Here is a 17,988-nt window from a genome sequence, read left to right as displayed (position 1 = left end):
GGCAGCCCCCATGCACACTGACTTCCTGTGCACAGCTGAGTCTTGGTGCAGATGCTGAGGAGAAGGGGGGTGGGGGAGGCTGGCCTTGGTGCCCCCAGGGAATGGATCAGGCCGCAGAAATGGCCTGTGAACTGCGGGCAGGGGGCGCGTGCAGGCTTGGGGGTGCCGGGCCTGCTCCCTGGAGGGTTCATCGAGGGGGCATCCAGGCCGCCGGGGTTGTGACGGGAGAGAGAACAGAACCCAGGAGGAGGGATTTGCACAGGGGGGGTGGGGTGGGGGCCGCAAGGCCTCTGGCCTGGAGATTTTTCCAGATCAAGGGAAGGGACCTTGTGCGCTGTGGCCCCAGTGTCCTTCCAAGCGCTCAGGCCGGCGTTGCTAATCAGCGACTGAGCACATGTGCTGTGCCCCGGGCTCCATCTGCTCCGCAGCTGGGTGCTTCCTGTCCCTGCGCCGCGCTTGTCACTGGGACGGGGGCGGGAACTGGCGTTAGACAGTCTGCTTTGTGTGTCGCTCTTGGACTGACCAGCACGCCAGCGGCGGCCGGGACACAGGTGCCCTGCCCTGCCTGTCCCCTCTCTGAGTAGCAGTCAGGGGCCTCCTGGTGGCCCGCTGGGTGGTGACTTTGGCAGAGGCAGAGAGGACCCAGGAGGAGAGACTGAGGCCGGAGTCACACTCCTGGGGCTGGCCAGGCGTGTGGGGTGCAGGTGGGAGGAGCCAGAACACCTGTGCTGGGGGTGCGGCGCCTGTGAGACCCCGCCTGGCCCCAGGGCTGTGGAGGAGACTTGGTCTAGCTGGGAAAGGTGACAGCGGGGACACTGATGGATGTGAAGCCACAGACAGTGTTGTAGCAGCCTCGCTGGGTGCAGGAGGCTCCCCTCCCACGCCTCAGCTCTGCCCTCGGGGAGGAGAGCACGCGACAGGCGTGGAGGGCTGCTGGCTTTTGGGGCCCCCCACGGAGCTGAGAGCTCCTGCCATGTGCCTGGGGCGGGGCGCCAGCAGGAGGACCCAGGAGGCTAGGGTGGGGGTCCCACGGGGGTCTTTCTGGTCTGGGTGCGCCCACGAGACCCCAAGGGCAGCAGCTGCCATCACAGGTGCGGCCGTGGAGTCTGGCTGTGTCCTTGGTGGATGGGCAGCCATGTTTCTGTCCGGGCTGCCACGTGTGTCTGCTCCTGTGTCATCGGAGGAAACATGTGCCCTCTGGGGTCAAGGCTGAGTCCCAAGAGTGAGAAGCTGCTCCCCCAACCCTCCTGCCGGCCCCCAGGGCCTTCTGAGGTCAAGGCGTCCGTGGTGGGATGGGGGGAGGGAGAGCCGCAGTGCAGTGAAAGAGGAGGGTGGGAGAGCACCAAGCCCACGGGGCCCGAACGTGGTGCCCGCAGGACCCTTGCACCTGATGATGCCCCGGGAGCCGACACGGGGGCGGTTGCATCTGGACACCATTCCACAGGCAGCCTCGGGGCAGCCCGAGCTGGGGGTTGTTGGATTCAGTGTCCCCGCACGTCGGCCTGCGGCCCTGCTGGGAAGCCGGGCAGCAGCAGCTGTGAGCCGTCAGGAACGGGAGTCCTGCTGGGGACAGGCACCTCTGGACACAGACTCACGCAGAGGACCCAGGGGCTATGAAGGCAGCGGTCGGCGACGAGTCTACAAGCCGGGCATGGCTGGCGCCCCCAGAGATCCAGGGAGGCGGGGACAGGCTTTCCCTCCCGCCGGCCCACTGACCCCTGACCTCTCACTTCCCAGTCCAGACTGGGAGGGCGTGGGCTTCGCCGTGGGAGCCGCCCAGTCTCGGTGTTTTGTCAGGGCGGCAGGAGCTGAGGTGATGTCAGCTTCTCCCTGGGCTCGAAGGTCAGGGTCGGGGAGCTGGGTGGCCTGGAGCCCATGAGAGCTTCAAGGGCCCTTCCTGGGGCTCAGTGAGCCCCTCCCCCGATTCCCAGGAAGGACCGAGGCGGCCAGGGTTGGGGCTTTGCGCTGCTGGAGGTAAAATCACCCAGTGTTTGCACCTTCGGAAGTGCACTCTGGAAGTGGGCGGGCTGCTGTGGCCGTCCCCAGCGCTGTCCCCCGAGGGTGCGCCCAGCTGTCTACTGTGCCCCGCGGTTAAGGTGCCGATATGTGAGCGTGACAGTGAAGTGATGATGAAAACCAAAGGCAAAATACGGACTGGGAACCCAGAAGCTGCCACAGCGTGGGCTGAGGAGCCGCGGACAGAAGGTGACGCCCAGCACGGAGACCCTGAGCCCAGCTTCCTCGTGCCTTCCCTGTGGGACCTCGTTCAGCCGGGGCTGTGCAGCTCCGTCAGTCTCCTCGCCTGCTTCAGCCCAGGCCCGGGGAGGCTGCGGAGGGGTGAATCCTGCAGGGCATCCTGGGGCGGGCGTCCAGACCGTGTCGTGGGCTGTGGCCGTCACAGCGCGGTGGTCAAGGGTCATCAACTCCGTGGGGAAATACTGGGGGGAAAGCAGACGTCAGGGACAAGTGGTCCCCAATTGTGAGAGCAGACACCATGGGAGAACCGCACCCCGGAGGAAGGGCAGCGAGGTCCTCAAACTGCCTACTTCCTGTGCAAATGCGGTGCACCTGCCGTGAGCAGGGCCACGTTCCTGTCTGATAGCAGGACGAGGGGAGACCAGCCACGGTCTCAGCGCCCGCCTGTCCATGCAGAAGTGACCGCTTCTGCCCAGTTGCTCAGATCAAGGTCAAAGGTAGGAGAGGGTTTTTTTTTTTTTTTTTTCTTGAAACACAAATCAGTACCTGCTTGACTTAGGTTTTTAAAAACTGGGAAATTCGGTCGGGGTGCCGGATTCTGTCCCAGTTGCTCCTCTTCCAGTCCAGCTCTCTGCTGTGGCCTGGGAGGGCAGTGGAGGATGGCCCTGCACCCCATGGGAGACCAGGAGAAGCACCTGGCTCCTGGCTTCGGATCAGTGCGGTGCGCCGGCCGCAGCTGCCACTGCAGGGTGAACCAACGGACAAGGAAGACCTTTCTCTCTGTCTCTCTCTCTCACTGTCCCTGTCCACTCTGCCTGTCAAAAAATAAATGAATTAATAAAAAAAACCTGGGAAATTAAGCCAACATTGTGGTGCAGCGGCTTAACCAGCTGCCTGCAGCACTAGCATCCCATATGAGCACTGGTTTGAGTCCTGGCTGCTCCACTTCCAATCCAGCTCCCTGCTAACGCGCCTGGGAAAGCGTGGAACACGGCCCTAGTGCTTGGGCCCCTGCACCCACGTGGGAGACTGGATGGAATTCCTGACTCCTGGCATAGCCCTGGCTGTTGTGGTCATTTGGGGAGTGAGCCAGTGGCTGGAAGATTCTCTCTGTCTCTCTACTTCTCTCTCTCTAACTCTGCCTTTCAAGTAAGTATTTAAAGAGAATAGTTGGGACGAGCTTGGGTAGGCGGAACAGCCTTTCGCCAGTCCATAGCAGGAGCCACCTGTCCCAGAAAGGTCTGCGGAGGTGCCGGGGTGGGCTGCGCTTTGCAGTGAGGGCAGTGCCGGAGCCACGTGGGGCTCACCCGGCAGCCAGAGGTCGTCAGCTTACGAAGCCGGTCACGGGGTTAGCTCTTGGCTTTCATTCCACTCGCTCCGCCTCTGTCAGCTCCACAACGTGGTCTGTGGAGTGACGGGTCTGCACGTGGGCCGGGCGCTTCCTGCCCGTCTGGAGAGTGCGTGTGCATGTGTGTGTGCTGAGTGCATCGTGTGTGTGACGTGCATCATGTGAAGTGTAACATGTGTGACATCATCATGTGTGTGACGTGCATCATGTGAAGTGTAACATGTGTGACATCATCATGTGTGTGACGTGCATCATGTGAAGTGTAACATGTGTGACATCATCATGTGTGTGACGTGCATCATGTGAAGTGTGCCGTGTGTCGTATGTGTGTGACATGCAGCACTGTGAAGTGTGTCATGTGTCATGTGTGTGACATGCATCATGTGTGAAGTGCATCATGCGAGTCTGAGGTGCATCGTGTGTGTGTGCGCACGCTTGTGCTGTGTTGTTAGCAGACACGTGTGTTTGTGGTATGGGTGGAAGTGAAGTGGGGTTGGCAGGCTTGGTTACGCAGACAGCACCCTGGTAGGGAGCCAGCGGGGGCCAGACAGGCAGGACAACCCGGGGTCACAGGGTGGACACGGCCTGGGGGCAGAGAGGGGACAGGGGAGCGCCTGCCACTCCAGAACGCCCACAGGGAGCCAGAGTCTGTGTGTCGAGGGCGTGGCTGGCAGCGCCCTGAGACTCCACGTTCCCGAGCAAGCCCCCAGCTCCCTGTCCCCGGCGTCCACACACCCTGGCTGCGGGCCTGCCTCAGGCCTCCCCGTGGGTCCCTTTATTTCATATGAACGTGGTCTGGCAGGAGAGACAATCATTGTCCCACTCGCTGGGGACACGGCCAGCCCTGGGGCCCATGGGACAGGAGAGGTGGCCTGATGGCCGCATCGGGGGTCTTACCTGGTGCCGAGAGCCCTCCTGTGTCCCTGGGGCCCATTGTGATGAGGGGAGGAGGGAGAGGGGCCCTTGGTTTGTTCTGCAGCCCCTACTGCAGGCCCAGAGTGAGGCTCAGCCTTGTGCCTGCTCCAGCCAGCTCCAGCAGACTTCCCGCTGCTTGGCCCCGCCCAGGGGGAGGAGCCTGCGGGGCAGCCTGGGTATCGGGGGGGCTGCTGGTGGCCCCCCGGAGAGGGTGAGGTGGGCCGCAGCTCCTTGGGTTCTGGGGCGGGTGGGAGCCGTAGATGATGGTGGGACCCAGTGGGCACCTGGGCGCGGCTCAGAGCTGGGGCTTGTGGGACACTGTGGGCCAGGCCCTGCCTATGAGGGGACAGCAGTGAAGCCGGAGCCCCACGTGGGCCGGAACCGCCGTGCAGCCGGGCCCCTCTTGGCCGTTCTTCCCTGCGTCTCCTCCCAGGACGGTCCCCCCAGTGCTGTGGATCCACTGCAACCTGTCAGCGAGGCGGGGACTCAAAGGCAGCGTCTGGCTTTAATTAGCTTTATTTGATTTTAACACGCTTGGTGCCTGGGGCCCCGTGATCTGAGCCAGCGCTCGCGTCGCTTTCCACCGCCCTCAGCGGCAGGCGACGTGGATGCTGCAGGGGGCTCGAGGCTGCCTCCGCCAGCGGGGGGCGCCAGGGGTGGGAGCGTGGTCAGGGGTGCACCTGCCACCCTGACCAGGTCGTCCTCCGTGGAGCTGCGACCAGAGGCGGCCACTGCCTGCCGGGCCCAGATGTGCGTCTGGGTGGGAGGAGGGATTTCCTCTGCCTGGCCTGTGTCCTGCCCGGCCTCAGCACACACGATGCCCGTCCCCCGCAGGCTCCCCTCCCCCGTGCTGGGCCTCGCCGGGTGTCCCCCTGCTGGTTTGCTCTGGGGGTTCTCAGTTTTCCAGGCTGCTGTGTCCCACCCCAGCCCCTCCGTCTCCGAGGCTCTTCGGTGAGCACTCTGGTTCTGTGTGCCGGGCCAGACGGGTGCTGAGGCCCGGCCACCCCACTCTCGCAGCTGACCTGGGCTGCCTGGGTCCGTCCTGGCTCCGTGTTGCAGGCTGGGCATCGTCCTGATGACAGCGCCCAGAGTGGGCCGGACTCGGCCCTCCCCACAGACAGCCATGGAGGGAGGGGCAGAAAGAAGTTCCATGAAGCGGAGTGAGCGCCCCAGACACGAGACGCCTGCCGGGGCAGCGCTCAGAGGAGCCGGGCTTTGCGGGAGGCTCAGGAGCGGGAGGCTGCGGCCGGCTCGCTGGGTCCTCCCTCCGCCCGGGCCCTGACGTCCACCTCCCTCAGACCACGGGGCCGCCTGACCCCAGGCTGCGGCCCTGGGAGCCTCCGTCCTCACCAGCAGCTTCTCCCAGGCGCTAGAGTTACAGTGGCTGACTCTGTTTGTAACTGGTGTGCATGGTGATAAGATCGGATGGATGGGGCGGGCGCTATGGCGTAGGGGGTGGAGCCGCTGCCATGACACCTGCATTTACTGTCGGAGTCCGATCCAGCTCCCTGCTGTGGCCTGGGAAGGCAGTGGGGGACGGTCCGACTGCTTGGGCCCTGCCACCCACGTGGGGGGCCCAGGTGAAGCTCCTGGCTCCTGGCTTTGGCCTGGCCCAGTGCTGGCCGTTGCGGCCACCTGGGGAGTGAACCAGTGGATGGAGGACCTCTCTCTCTCTCTGTAACTCTGATTTCCTAAATAAATAAATATCCTACAAAACATCAGGTAGAACGAGAGACTGCAGAGTGAAAATGTGTACCTCCTGGGCCGCCCCCTGCCCGGGGGGTCGCCGCCCACCTCCCCTGTCTCTGTCAAGCTTCATGGTGAAGCCCGTGGCATGAAGACCCGAGGTATTCCTAAAGTGTTCAATTAGATTCCGTGTGGCCGTCAGTGTTTTCCCAAGGAATAAATAGTGCATTTTCACAGGGATTTGTCTCCCAGGATCACAGCCCCTGCCCCTAAGCCTGGGCGTGGTGCCTGAGGGCTGGGGGCAGCTGAGGGCGGGCCATGCTGGGGGCCAGGGCCGCCCAGGGCTGCAGTGTGCAGCCCGACTCTGGCCCCCTCCCAGCCCCGGCCCGCAGCCCAGCCCCTGCCCGGGGTTGGCCCCCTCCTGCTGCCCCTCCCTGGGCTCGCAGCAGGTGCCTCCCTGGGCTCCTGGTGGGCCGCCTGCCGGGTCCCGAGTCTGCCCTGTGTCCCTTGGCAGGGCCCTGTGAGGTGCGTGGGCGTGAGTGTCCCAGCGTCTGCTCTGACCCCAGGGCAGGGGATGCCCGGGGACCCTCTCCCCAAGCTGTGTCCTTTGCTGATGGGATGCCTCTCTGTTCTCCTTCCAGAACCTTCCGCGAGTCCTGTGAAGAGCCTGCTCAGCAAGCTCAGCGTTAGTTCCTACGCCAGGGTCCCGTAGCCTGGTGTAGACGCCCCGGGGTGTGTAGACGCTCCGGGGTGTATGGTGGGGGCCTCCCTGGTGGACCCTCGATCTGCCTGATTCATGAGGGCAGAAGGCCCCCGGGGTGCAGGAGAGCAGAGCGGGGATCCCCAGCCTCCCCCAGCCCGCGGCCGCTCCTGCTCCTCGCAGACGCTGTCCCAGGCCTGGCCCTGTCCTGCTGGTGCCAAGGAGGGTGGCCAGGAGCTTCGTGCACAGGGCACGGACCGCCTCTGAGCGCCGCCTGCCGCCGCCTGGCTGGGTGTTCTGTGGGACTAACCAGCGCTCTCTCTCTCTCTCTCTCTCTCTCCCCCTGCCCGTCCCTGTCTGTCTCTCGCTCCTGCGTGCTCCCAGGGGGGCTTTCTCTGTGGTCCGACGCTGCGTCAAGCTCTGCACTGGCCATGAGTACGCGGCCAAGATCATCAACACCAAGAAGCTGTCGGCCAGAGGTAGGCCTGGGAGCACCTGCGGTGGCCGGGCTGGGCCTCGGGCCCCTGGTGGGCTCAGCTGGCCCCTGCTGCGGCTCCACAGATGGAGTGGGGCTCAGGAGTTTTGGGGGGCAGGATTGTGCGTCTGGCTGAGTGGGAGCGGGGTGTGGGACCCTCCCGTGGACCCAGGCCTGTGCCCTGGCTCTCAGAGCCAGATGCCCATGAGCCTTCGCTTGGCCCCCCCGGACGTGTCTGGTGGGGTCTCTGCCCCAGAGGCTGGGGGTGGCCGGGCCCTGTGGCATCAGGGTAGTCATCTCCCCACGACCTGTGGCTGGTGAGAAGCCGGGGACCGAGGGCTGCGGTGTGCACCTGCGGGAGTCCACGGACTGAGTGGCATCTCCAGGGTGGAGTGGCCGTGGAGGTGAGCGTGGAGGGGGTGTGCTGCGTTGCTCGCTCTCCGTCTCCCTCTGCTCCTGGACACCGCCCTCCCCACTGGGCATCCTGACGCAGATCTGAGCTGGCTGCCAGCTGAGGAACCCTGGTGGTCAGGTGCCCTCGGCCTCCTAGGGCTGCCTGCCGACTGTGGGGTCTGCGGCCGGGGGCAGCAGTGGGGCCAGCCCGTGTGATTTGTCAGCTTTGTGTAGGAATTGTTTGAGCACCTGCTGTATGCCAGGCCAGTGGCTCCACTGGCTATCTCCTCTTCTTGGGAGCTGTCTCTGAACGCAGGCTGGAGTGGGAGTCGGGGTCTTCCAGCCCCGGCTGCCCCGGCCCAGCCCTCATCTGCTTCTTGTCTCTGAGACACGAGGGGCTGGAGGTGCCCAGGCCTGGTCAGACTTCACAGGCTGGACGCTGGCGGCCACTCAGCCGCCAGGGGGACATCCCATCAGCACTCACGCCCAGTGCCACTGGCCAGCCGTGGCTCTGGGGCTCCAGCTTCACCCCCGAGTTGGGGACTGCAAGCCTGGTGAGCCAGGAGCTGAGACCCAGCTTGGCCGCAGCCACACTGCACTGGTCATCGTCAAGCGAAGTCAGCACCACGCAGCGCTTGCTGTGCGCTCCGGAAGCGTCCATGTCCTCAGACGTCCAGTGGCCGGCGCTGCTGGAGACACACTTGAGCTGTGCTGGGCCGGGGTGGGTGGGAGGACTGAGGCAGACAGGACCCCGCCCCGCCCCGGCTCTCATGGTCATCCATCCCCACTACAGTCCTCTGTCATTGTCCTCGCTGCTTGTCACGCTCCAGCGTCCCCTGTGGGGCCCGTCCATGTGCTGTGCTGGGGGACAGAGGTGGCTACTGTGCCACCCCCAGGTGACGATGGGGGCAGGGTGTCCCCAGAGACCCAGCCATGCCCAGGAGACGTGCGAGTGAATGTTGACAGAAAGGTGGCCTGGACCTGCTCGACTGTTGTAGAAGTTTGTCCAAACCCGCCAGCCTGGCAGACCAGACCCCAGATGCCCGTCTCTTCCCTTGCGTTTCCCTCTGTCCCCCTCCTGGTCCTCACAGGAGTGTGGGGAGCCCTGTCCCCCTGGAAGCCCGGCCCTGACATGCATCCCTCCAGGACCCCCGCCCCGGGTGTGCGAGACCCCAGAGAGCCACCCCGGGCGCCTCTGCACGGGTGAGGCCCCAGCCCTGCCTCCTCCCTGGATGCCATCCCCAGACCGCAGCCCGTCTTCCCTGGGTTTGCCCCGAGTGTCAGGTCAGACGCAGGGCTCCCGGGCCCACAGCGCGTCCGTCTCACCCGTAGGCTTGTGCGAGGCCGAGGGAGGCTGAGCAGAGCCGCTGTCCTGGACAGCAGAGGACAGGGTGCTGACCGCAGGCCGGGGCCGGGGCCGGGGCCGGGGCCAGGGAGGTGCGGGGGCTGTGTGGGGTGTGTCTTGAAGCGTGAGAGGAGTTGGTTGGCGCCAGGCAGCGGAGCACCTGGGCAGTTTTCCCTCCTGCAAGTCGACCCCACACCCCCACATGCATCTGCAGAGTGCTGAGGTCAGGGGGCCTAGTGGTGGGGATGGGAGACTCCAGGAGACGACCCAGAGCCGGCCTTGCCTTGACTGCTGTGGGCTGTGCCTCCGTTTCCCCCTCTGCTGCCCCAGCCTGCCCCGCAGGGTTTGGGGTGACAGTGCTGCACCCCCAAGTGGCACCACAGGGGAGGGTGCTGGGAGCTTCCCTCCTGGTCTCTGCAGCTGGCAGAATCCTGCCTTCCTACTCACCTGCTCTGGGTCCCCGACCCCCACTGCCCAGCGGCCTCCCCAGGAGGAGAGCAGAGGCTCCGCCCATCTTCCCCAGACCCTTTGGGCTTCCCCAGTGAGGGGCCGAGGGGTGAGGGAGAGGGGCTCGGACATCACGTGAGGGGCCGAGGGGTGAGGGAGAGGGGCTCGGACATCACGGGGGCCTCCCCACTGTACACCTCGGTTTCCCCAGCTGTAACGTTCAGAAGCTTGGGAAGTGGAGGTGCCTGGAGGAGCCCCCTGCACAGGCTGCCTGAGTGTGAACCCCCCTCCTCTTTGCTGCTCCCCCGGGCCTGCCTGGTCACCCTGTCACTTTCAGGTGCCATCGGCTGGCCCTGCTGCAGGCCCAGGGCCCCCTCCTCCATCAGGGACCCTGGGCACCCTGGGCTCCGGACTCTGGGCAAGCTCAGCGGGTCTGCCTGGCGGCCTCTCCGGCCCCAGCCCAGAGCCAGGAACCTGGGGACAAACGCCCACACAGCGAGTGTGCTGGCTTCGGCTTCCTCCTGGCACGGATGGCTGGGGGCAGGGTGTCCCTGAAATGGCCTTGGCCCTGTTATTTTGGGAGGGGCCTGAGGCAAAGCTCTACTCACTGCCGGGGCCTGTGCTCCCACCCCTCGCCCCTCGGCCCCTCTGTGTCCAAGATGTCCAGGGCTCCCATGCGAGAGGCGGCAGGTGGCACATGTGCAGGAGGAGGGGCTGGCACAGGGATCCAGGCTCTCCCAGGCACCCCCAGCGCTCCACGTCGCACTGGGCCGTGCTAAAGGCAGCGGCGGTTGGGTTTTAAAGCTTACCCAGTGCAGCGGAGGACGGCGAGGCGTCAGACTGTGCGCATCCCGAGTGCTGAGAGATCTCCAGGCTTCTGCACCGCGAGCAGCTGGGGGGAGGCCACTGGTGGGGCCGAGAGCTCGTCAGGAGCAGGATGCCCCCCGCACGGAGCCCCGCCGGGCTCCCCCACACCAGCGCAGAGGAGGGGAGGCAGCTGCAGGCCAGCACCCGGGCCGGGTGCCTCCTGCGCCGCGGGCGCTGCCGTCGCTGGCGCGGTAATTGCCGGTTGCTGAGCTGCCTTCTTGTCACAGAGCAGAATGCCGCAGCGGGAGCCTCCGCACCTCGCCACCCCCGGCCTGCCTGGATGTGCTGGGGTCCCCGGTGCAGGAGGCTGAGCGGGAGGGGGCGTCTGCCTGTGCCCCCCAGCCTCCACCTGGCCATGCCTCAGGGCCGGCGGCTCTGCCCTAAACCCAGCCCCCGCCCCAGTGCCCGCTGGAGGCCAGAGGGCAGGCAGGCGGGGCCACGGGCACCTGCAGCGCTGCACCTCGGGCTTGGCTCCAAGGCCGCCTCAGAAGGGCTCCGAGAAGTCCCCCAGAAGGGAAAGGGGGTGACGTGGCTTCCCCAGGGTGCAGGGCGCAGGGCCCAGCCCCACCTCCACCTGGTGTCCCACACCGGTGCCCTCCCTGATGCAGGGGTCCCACGCACAGGCTCCGTGTCCACTCTCAGGGGCCTGGCTTTGAGCCCCTGCACCGGCTGAGCCTGAGACTTGGGGGCTGCTTTTCCTTCCTTGCTTACTGGCCTGGGTGGGGCCCAGAGCCACCCTGTACCGGGGTCTGCAGGTGCCAGGCAGACCGTGGTGAGTGGGCCGTGGGGTCAGGCCTGCTGTGAAGGTCCAGGATGTCGGGTTCTGACCTGGGGCCTCTGCAGAGGGCTGACCGCAGGGCTCACACACACGCCTGGGTCCATCAGGGTGGATGGGGCCGTGTGTGCGGGAATCAGACAGTGGGCAGGTGCACGTGCGGGTGTGGTGTGGACCTCCAGAGCCCTCCCAGACTCTGGGATGCCTCGACGCTGCTGGACGGTGCAGGTGGCTGAGACAGGTGAAGGAGAAGGGGCTCCCCGGGCAGGGCTGGTCACCTGGGGCCCGCAGGGCTTGCCGTGCACTGCAGGGGTGGAGCGTGGAGTCCCTGGTCCCCGAGTGTTGAACAGATGCGTGTCCAGCTGTGTGAGGAGGCTGGGGCATGAAGGGCACCGGCCTGGGGCAGCTCTGGAACAGCAAGACTGGATGCACACCTCCCCCACCCTCTCAGTGGGGAAACTGAGGCCCCCAGTGGGGTTTGGACACAGCTGCCACTCACCAGGCAGGGCCTGAGCCCTAAGATGTGGTCCCAGCCATGAGGGCGCCTCCAGCTGCCCCGCCCAGAGTGTCAGTGTCCACTGTCCCTGTGCCCACCCTGGCTGGTGTAAGATGGTTGACATCTCCCCCGCCTCGATGATTGGTTTGGGCTCAGATTTGCCTGCTTAGCCTGGGGAGCAGAGCCCCTGCAGCCTTAACCCGGCGCCCCCTGGCACATCAGCCCCCTGTGTCCAGGACAGGGCAATTGGGGCAGGGCTGTCCCCATTGGCAGGGTCCCTGTCCCCAGGCCCTCCCTCAGCCAGCTGCACATTGACATTCAGATGGGATCCCTGGGGTGGGGCCGGGCTGCCCAGCTGGGGTGGGGGCATCCCTGAGCACTTGTGACACTAGGCACACACGATTCCCGTGCAGTCCATGAGGCCCTATAGGGCCTGTCCTTGTTCTGTCGTCCAGAGTGGCCTGGGACAGTGTCACTCGTCCAGGCCGTGCAGCAGGTGGGACTCACAGCACCCGCGCAGTGTGGCTGCTCTGGTCCCGGGAGCGGAGCAGCTCCCACGCGGCCTGCTCGGGTGTCTCCCTGCGTAGGGAGGAGCGGGGCACAGCCCCCCGTTGTGGGTGGAGCTTGTGCCCCCGCTTCCTGCCCCTGTTCCGCCGCCCCAAGCCTCACGCCCCCCTAGGGACAGCCTGCAGCTGGGGGCGGGCACCATGGCACCCTCCCTGCCGTTTGTCACCCGCTGTCAGGAGCAGGTGGGGAGACCTCCCCAGCTCACTTCCCAGCTGCACGAGGGGGAATGAAGGGAAGAGACTTTCCTAACACACACGCTTGTCCTGGGTCTGTGGCTTCCGCCCTGGTAGGCCCTCCTTCCTCAGGGGAGCACTGGCCAGGGTCAGACCTGGGGGCCCTGGGGGTAGCTGCCTGCCTGTCCCCAGGCTCCCAGCCTGGGCCTTCAGACCTGGCCACCTTGAGCTGGTCCCTGTGCCTCAGTTTCTATATCTGATGGGGCTTCACACAGCAGGTGCCACGGGGTGGTTGAGAATCCTCACCTCCACTGCCCTCAGCAGAAGGTTCCTTACTCTTAGCTCACCGGCTCCCTCTCAGCAACGCTGTGCCCCCAGGCACAGCCCAGAGGAGCTACGGACCCCCAGAGCTGGGTACAAGGCCCCCAGGCACAGCCCAGAGGAGCTACGGAACCTCCCCCTCCCCCCAGAGCTGGGTACAAGGCCCCCAGGCACAGCCCAGAGGAGCTACGGACCCCCAGAGCTGGGTACAAGGCCCCCAGGCACAGCCCAGAGGAGCTACGGACCCCCAGAGCTGGGTACAAGGCCCCCAGGCACAGCCCAGAGGAGCTACGGAACCTCCCCCTCCCCCCCAGAGCTGGGTACAAGGCCCCCAGGCACAGCCCAGAGGAGCTACGGAACCTCCCCCTCCCCCCCAGAGCTGGGTACAAGGCCCCCAGGCACAGCCCAGAGGAGCTACGGACCCCCCCCCCCAGAGCTGGGTACAAGGCCCCCAGGCACAGCCCAGAGGAGCTACGGAACCTCCCCCCCCCAGAGCTGGGTACAAGGCCCCCAGGCACAGCCCAGAGGAGCTACGGAACCTCCCCCTCCCCCCCAGAGCTGGGTACAAGGCCCCCAGGCACAGCCCAGAGGAGCTACGGACCCCCCCCCCAGAGCTGGGTACAAGGCCCCCAGGCACAGCCCAGAGGAGCTACGGACCCCCCCCCAGAGCTGGGTACAAGGCCCCCAGGCACAGCCCAGAGGAGCTACGGAACCTCCCCCCCCCAGAGCTGGGTACAAGGCCCCCAGGCACAGCCCAGAGGAGCTACGGAACCTCCCCCTCCCCCCCAGAGCTGGGTACAAGGCCCCCAGGCACAGCCCAGAGGAGCTACGGACCCCCCCCCCCAGAGCTGGGTACAAGGCCCCCAGGCACAGCCCAGAGGAGCTACGGAACCTCCCCCCCCCCAGAGCTGGGTACAAGGCCCCCAGGCACAGCCCAGAGGAGCTACGGACCCCCCCCAGAGCTGGGTACAAGGCCCCCAGGCCTGTGTGTTAGTGCGGCTGTGCTGCAGGGCCGTGGTCCCTCTCTGGTGGGCTGTGCTGGCCAAGGGCAGAGCCCACAGGGTGTCCTTGCGTTAGTGCGGCTGTGCTGCAGGGCCGTGGTCCCTCTCTGGTGGGCTGTGCTGGCCAAGGGCAGAGCCCACAGGGTGTCCTTGCGTTAGTGCGGCTGTGCTGCAGGGCCGTGGTCCCTCTCTGATGGGCTGTGCTGGCCAGGGGGCAGAGCCCACAGGGTGTCCTTGCATTACTGTGGCTGTGCTGCAGGGCCGTGGTCCCTCTCTGATGGGCTGTGACGTCCAGGGGGCAGAGCCCACAGGGTGTCCTTGCGTTAGTGCAGCTGTGCTGCAGGCCGTGGTCCCTCTCTGATGGGCTGTGCTGGCCAGGGGGCAGAGCCCACAGGGTGTCCTTGCATTACTGTGGCTGTGCTGCAGGCCGTGGTCCCTCTCTGATGGGCTGTGCTGGCCAGGGGGCAGAGCCCACAGGGTGTCCTTGCATTACTGTGGCTGTGCTGCAGGCCGTGGTCCCTCTCTGATGGGCTGTGCTGGCCAGGGGGCAGAGCCCACAGGGTGTCCTTGCGGCAGGCGCACCTGCTTTGCTTGCTGCTGCAAGCAGGTGACCCACACCGGCTGGGACGCCCAGACCCTGGAGAAGGCTGAGGCATGGGAGGGGAGCCCAGGCACACACAGTGTCTCCTCCTCTCCCTGACGGGGCCCTTGCCACCCCCGGGGCAGTGTTTGCAGATCAGCGGGGCTGTGTTGTGAGCGTAGGCTGTTGTCCCCAGCAGACACACCCTCGGCCCGCACACCGAGAGCATCTGGGCATCATCACGAGAGGCTGTGGCCTTGAACCCCAGCCTTGATGGCCTCTGGGGTTGTGGGCAGCCCTGGCATGGCTTAGCCGAGCACTGGGCCCCACAGGTCCTGCTGCCCTCAGGGCACCCAGGGACAGGGCTGGCAGCACGCGCAGTGGCATCTCGCGGCAGAATCACCTGGCAGAGCCTTGGGGCCCGGCATCCCCGGGGCGGGGGACGCAGGCTGTTGTGCCGTCATCGGAATGCGGGCTCGTGGGTGGGTAATTGCAGGCTCCAGTGTAGGCTGATCCTGCAGTGAAATTGTTTGTTTTGTCTTGTGTTTCGTGTTTTTTTTGTGTGTGTGTGTTTTCTGATAAGCGCTTTCATGGGGGTATAAATGAGCAATGAGCGCTGTGTGATGTCTCTGGGCTGCGCCTCTGGCAGGGGAAACACTCAGCTAACTCCTCTCCCCCAGCGTCTGAGCAGGTGCACAGGAGGGGGCACACGTGCATGTGCGCAGACTTGCCCCCACACGGCCCAGCCCGTCACCTTAGGCTTGCATCAGTCCACACCCCTGCCTTCACTTGTGTGCAGATCCCCAAGCGCTTAGGAGATGAGCCGCCCCTCGCCCTGCCGCCCCTCCTGGGAGTCAGCGCCCCCGGCAGCAGGATGTGGGTGTGGGGTCGAGGGAGCCAGAGGCTGGGGCGGGGTCTCACGCTGTTGCCCTGGAGCCTCCCCTGGGGCCCTCCCTTCTGTGGGGTGCCAGGTGCCAGGCACCCGGCGAGAAGCAGATGGCAGCCAGGTGGGCAGGCGGGGGAGCTCCGGGGTAGTCCCGGGGCAGAGAGCCAGTTCTGCAGAGAGGCGCCTGTGTGCAAGGGAGGCTGTGCCACTCGTGTGGCCCGTGCCCCAGACCTCGCCGTGCCCACCTCAGAGGACGGGTCCCAGCGATGGCCCAGCCACAGACCGCCTAGCTGTCCCGCGTCCCAGTGGTCGTTTCTAATTGGCGCCTGCCGTCTTTCTCACCGTTGAAGGACGTGCCCCTGCCGCCTTGGTGGGCACAATTAGGTGCTTGGCATTTGGCAAGGGCGGGCGATCCAGGCGCCGGCACCCCCCTCCCAGGAGCCAGCACCATCTGCACTTGCTCCGCGGTCCTGTCCGTGGCCGTTCCTCTGGGATGCGCCAGCTTTGACCTTGATGCAGACAAGAGCGCAGTTGGGGCCCTGCTTCTCCCGCCAGCAGGCTGTTGGGATCTGGGGCGCCAGTGGGGACCGCTGCACTGTGCCGTGTGGCGGCAGCCGCGTGCCTGCCCTTCTCTGGGCCGTGGGAATGCGGGGGGTACTTTTTGCTGTCACCGTCTCCACTGGCCTTGAAATCTCCCTGGCCCCTCTGTTGGGAAGATAAGGTTTCTGGCTGACAAGTTGTTCTGTACTTTGGGGACCCTGTGGAGGAGCTGCCCAGGTGGCGGTGGCCTCTGAGGACTAGGGGTCCGGGTGCCCAGCGGCCGTCTGTCTGTCTGGGCCCTGAGCTTTGTAGGTGGGAGGAGGGGCAGCTAGCACCCCGAGGGAGGACGGGTTTGGATCAGCAGAAAGCTCCCGAGAGCGTGGGGTGAGGACAGACAAGTGAAGGGTGCAGGCTGTGCCGCCAGTGCCTGTCGCTTCTGTTCTTGTCCACCTGCCCCTGCCTCCCGCCCTGAGCGCCTGCTCCGGGTGTCTGCCCAGAGACCAGGCGGCGGGCAGGTGTGTGCCCTCCTCAGGGCCACCTGTGAGCCTCCTGCGGGGGCTCTCCTGCCGGGGCAGCGTGTGTCGCCGGCTGCTGGCCGGGAGCTGACATCCGCTCCTCTTCTGCCCCTAGATCACCAGAAGCTGGAGAGAGAGGCAAGGATCTGCCGCCTTTTGAAGCATTCCAACATCGGTGAGCCGCAGGGGCGGGGCCGGGCGGGGCCGGGCCGTCCCCTCCCCTCTCCCTCCTCTGCCTGTTCCTTCTCCCTGGAAGAGCCCAGCCCCGCCTCCTCCCAGGGTGGATGTGGTGGCGTCAAGGATGGGCCGCCACGGGAGCAGCTGTGTGCGTGTGTGCATCCGGCAGCCTGCCCCCGGGAACTCAGGCCTTGCCGTGTTGGGTGCTTGTGGGTGGATTCCTGGGCCGGTGCCAGGGTGGGCCCAGGACTCTGGGTTGAAACAGCCTGTGAGAAGCAGCCAGCTCTAGGGCCTGCAGCATCCACACCCCTCCCAGGCCAGGGCCAAGGTGCAGAGGGATACTGAGTGTCATCAGGACCACTGCGCCTCCCCAGAGTGAGTGGCGACAGAGAGAGGGGAGAGACAGAGACAGCAAGAGACAGACAGAAAGACAGAGACAGCGAGAGACAGAGACAGGGACAGCGAGAGACAGAGGGGAGTGACAGAGACAGAGACAGTGAGAGACAGAGGGGAGAGACAGAGACAGGGACAGGGGGAGACAGAGGGGAGAGACAGAGACAGGGACAGGGGGAGACAGAGACAGCAAGAGACAGACAGAGAGAGAGACAGGGAGACACGGACAGGGAGAGAGAGACAGAAACAGGGGAGACAGAGACAGAGGGTAGAGAAAGGGACAGGGAGAGACAGAGACAAGGAGAGAGAGAAACAGAGAAAGAGGGGAGAGAGACCAGGGAGAGACAGGGACAGGAAGAGAGGGAGAGACAGGGACAGGGAGAAAGAGACAGAGACAGAGGGGAGAGAGAGACAGGGAGAGGGAGTGAGAGAGAGGTAGAGAGAGACAGGGAGAGGCAGAGGGGAGAGACAGGGAGAGACAGAGTGGGGAGAGAGGCAGGGACAGGGAGAGGCAGAGGGGAGAGACAGAGACAGAGGGTAGAGAAAGGGACAGGGAGAGACAGACAAGGAGAGAGAGAAACAGAGAAAGAGGGAGAGAGAGACAGAGAAACAGGGACAAGGAGAGAGGGAGAGACAGGGACAGGGAGAGGCAGAGGGGAGACAGAAGACAGCTGAGACACAGAAAAGAAAACAAGGAACACAGTGTCTTTAGAAAATATTTATTTATTTGAAATGCTGAGTTAGAGGGAGTGGGGAGAGAGAGATCTTCTATCCACTGGTTCACTCCCCAAATGGCCACAATGACCAGGGAGGTGGAAGCCAGGACCCAGGAGTTCCATCGGGTCTCCCGTGTCGGTGGCAGGGGCCCAAGCACTTGGACTATCCTCTGCTTTCCCAGGCGCATTGGCAGGGAGCTGGGTCAGAAGTGAAGCAGCCGGGACTCAAACAGCGCCCACATGGGATGCCGATGCCACAGGCAGCAGCTCATGCTGCGCCCCAGCACCGGCCCCAGCACAGTCAAGATCATGGTGGGGGCCGGCACTATGGCGCAGTGGGTTAATCCTCTGCCTGCAGTGCCAGAATCCCATATGAGCACCAGTTCTAGTCCCGGCTGCTCCTCTTCCAATCCAGCTCTCTGCTGTGGCCTGGGAAAGCAATAGAAGATGGCCCAAGTGCTTGGGCCCCTGCACCC

At 65.2% G+C, this 17,988-nt stretch overlaps 1 protein-coding gene across 12 annotated transcripts in view; it reads left to right on the top strand.

Annotated features, from left to right (window-relative positions):
• CAMK2B (calcium/calmodulin dependent protein kinase II beta) overlaps positions 1–17,988 on the top strand; it is a 77,130-nt gene that overhangs the window by 25,640 nt on the left and 33,502 nt on the right. For all 12 annotated transcript variants that reach the window (XM_051853040.2, XM_051853045.2, XM_051853044.2 and 9 more), the window contains exons 2-3: positions 7,230–7,324; positions 16,342–16,401. In XM_051853040.2, the coding sequence (XP_051709000.2) occupies positions 7,230–7,324; positions 16,342–16,401 (155 nt within the window). The remainder of the gene's footprint in view (positions 1–7,229; positions 7,325–16,341; positions 16,402–17,988) is intronic.

The sequence above is a fragment of the Oryctolagus cuniculus genome, chromosome 16 (genome assembly GCF_964237555.1).
Source record: "Oryctolagus cuniculus chromosome 16, mOryCun1.1, whole genome shotgun sequence".
In the NCBI taxonomy this organism is placed as follows: domain Eukaryota; kingdom Metazoa; phylum Chordata; class Mammalia; order Lagomorpha; family Leporidae; genus Oryctolagus; species Oryctolagus cuniculus.
This window is presented reverse-complemented; position numbering and strand designations above follow the sequence as displayed.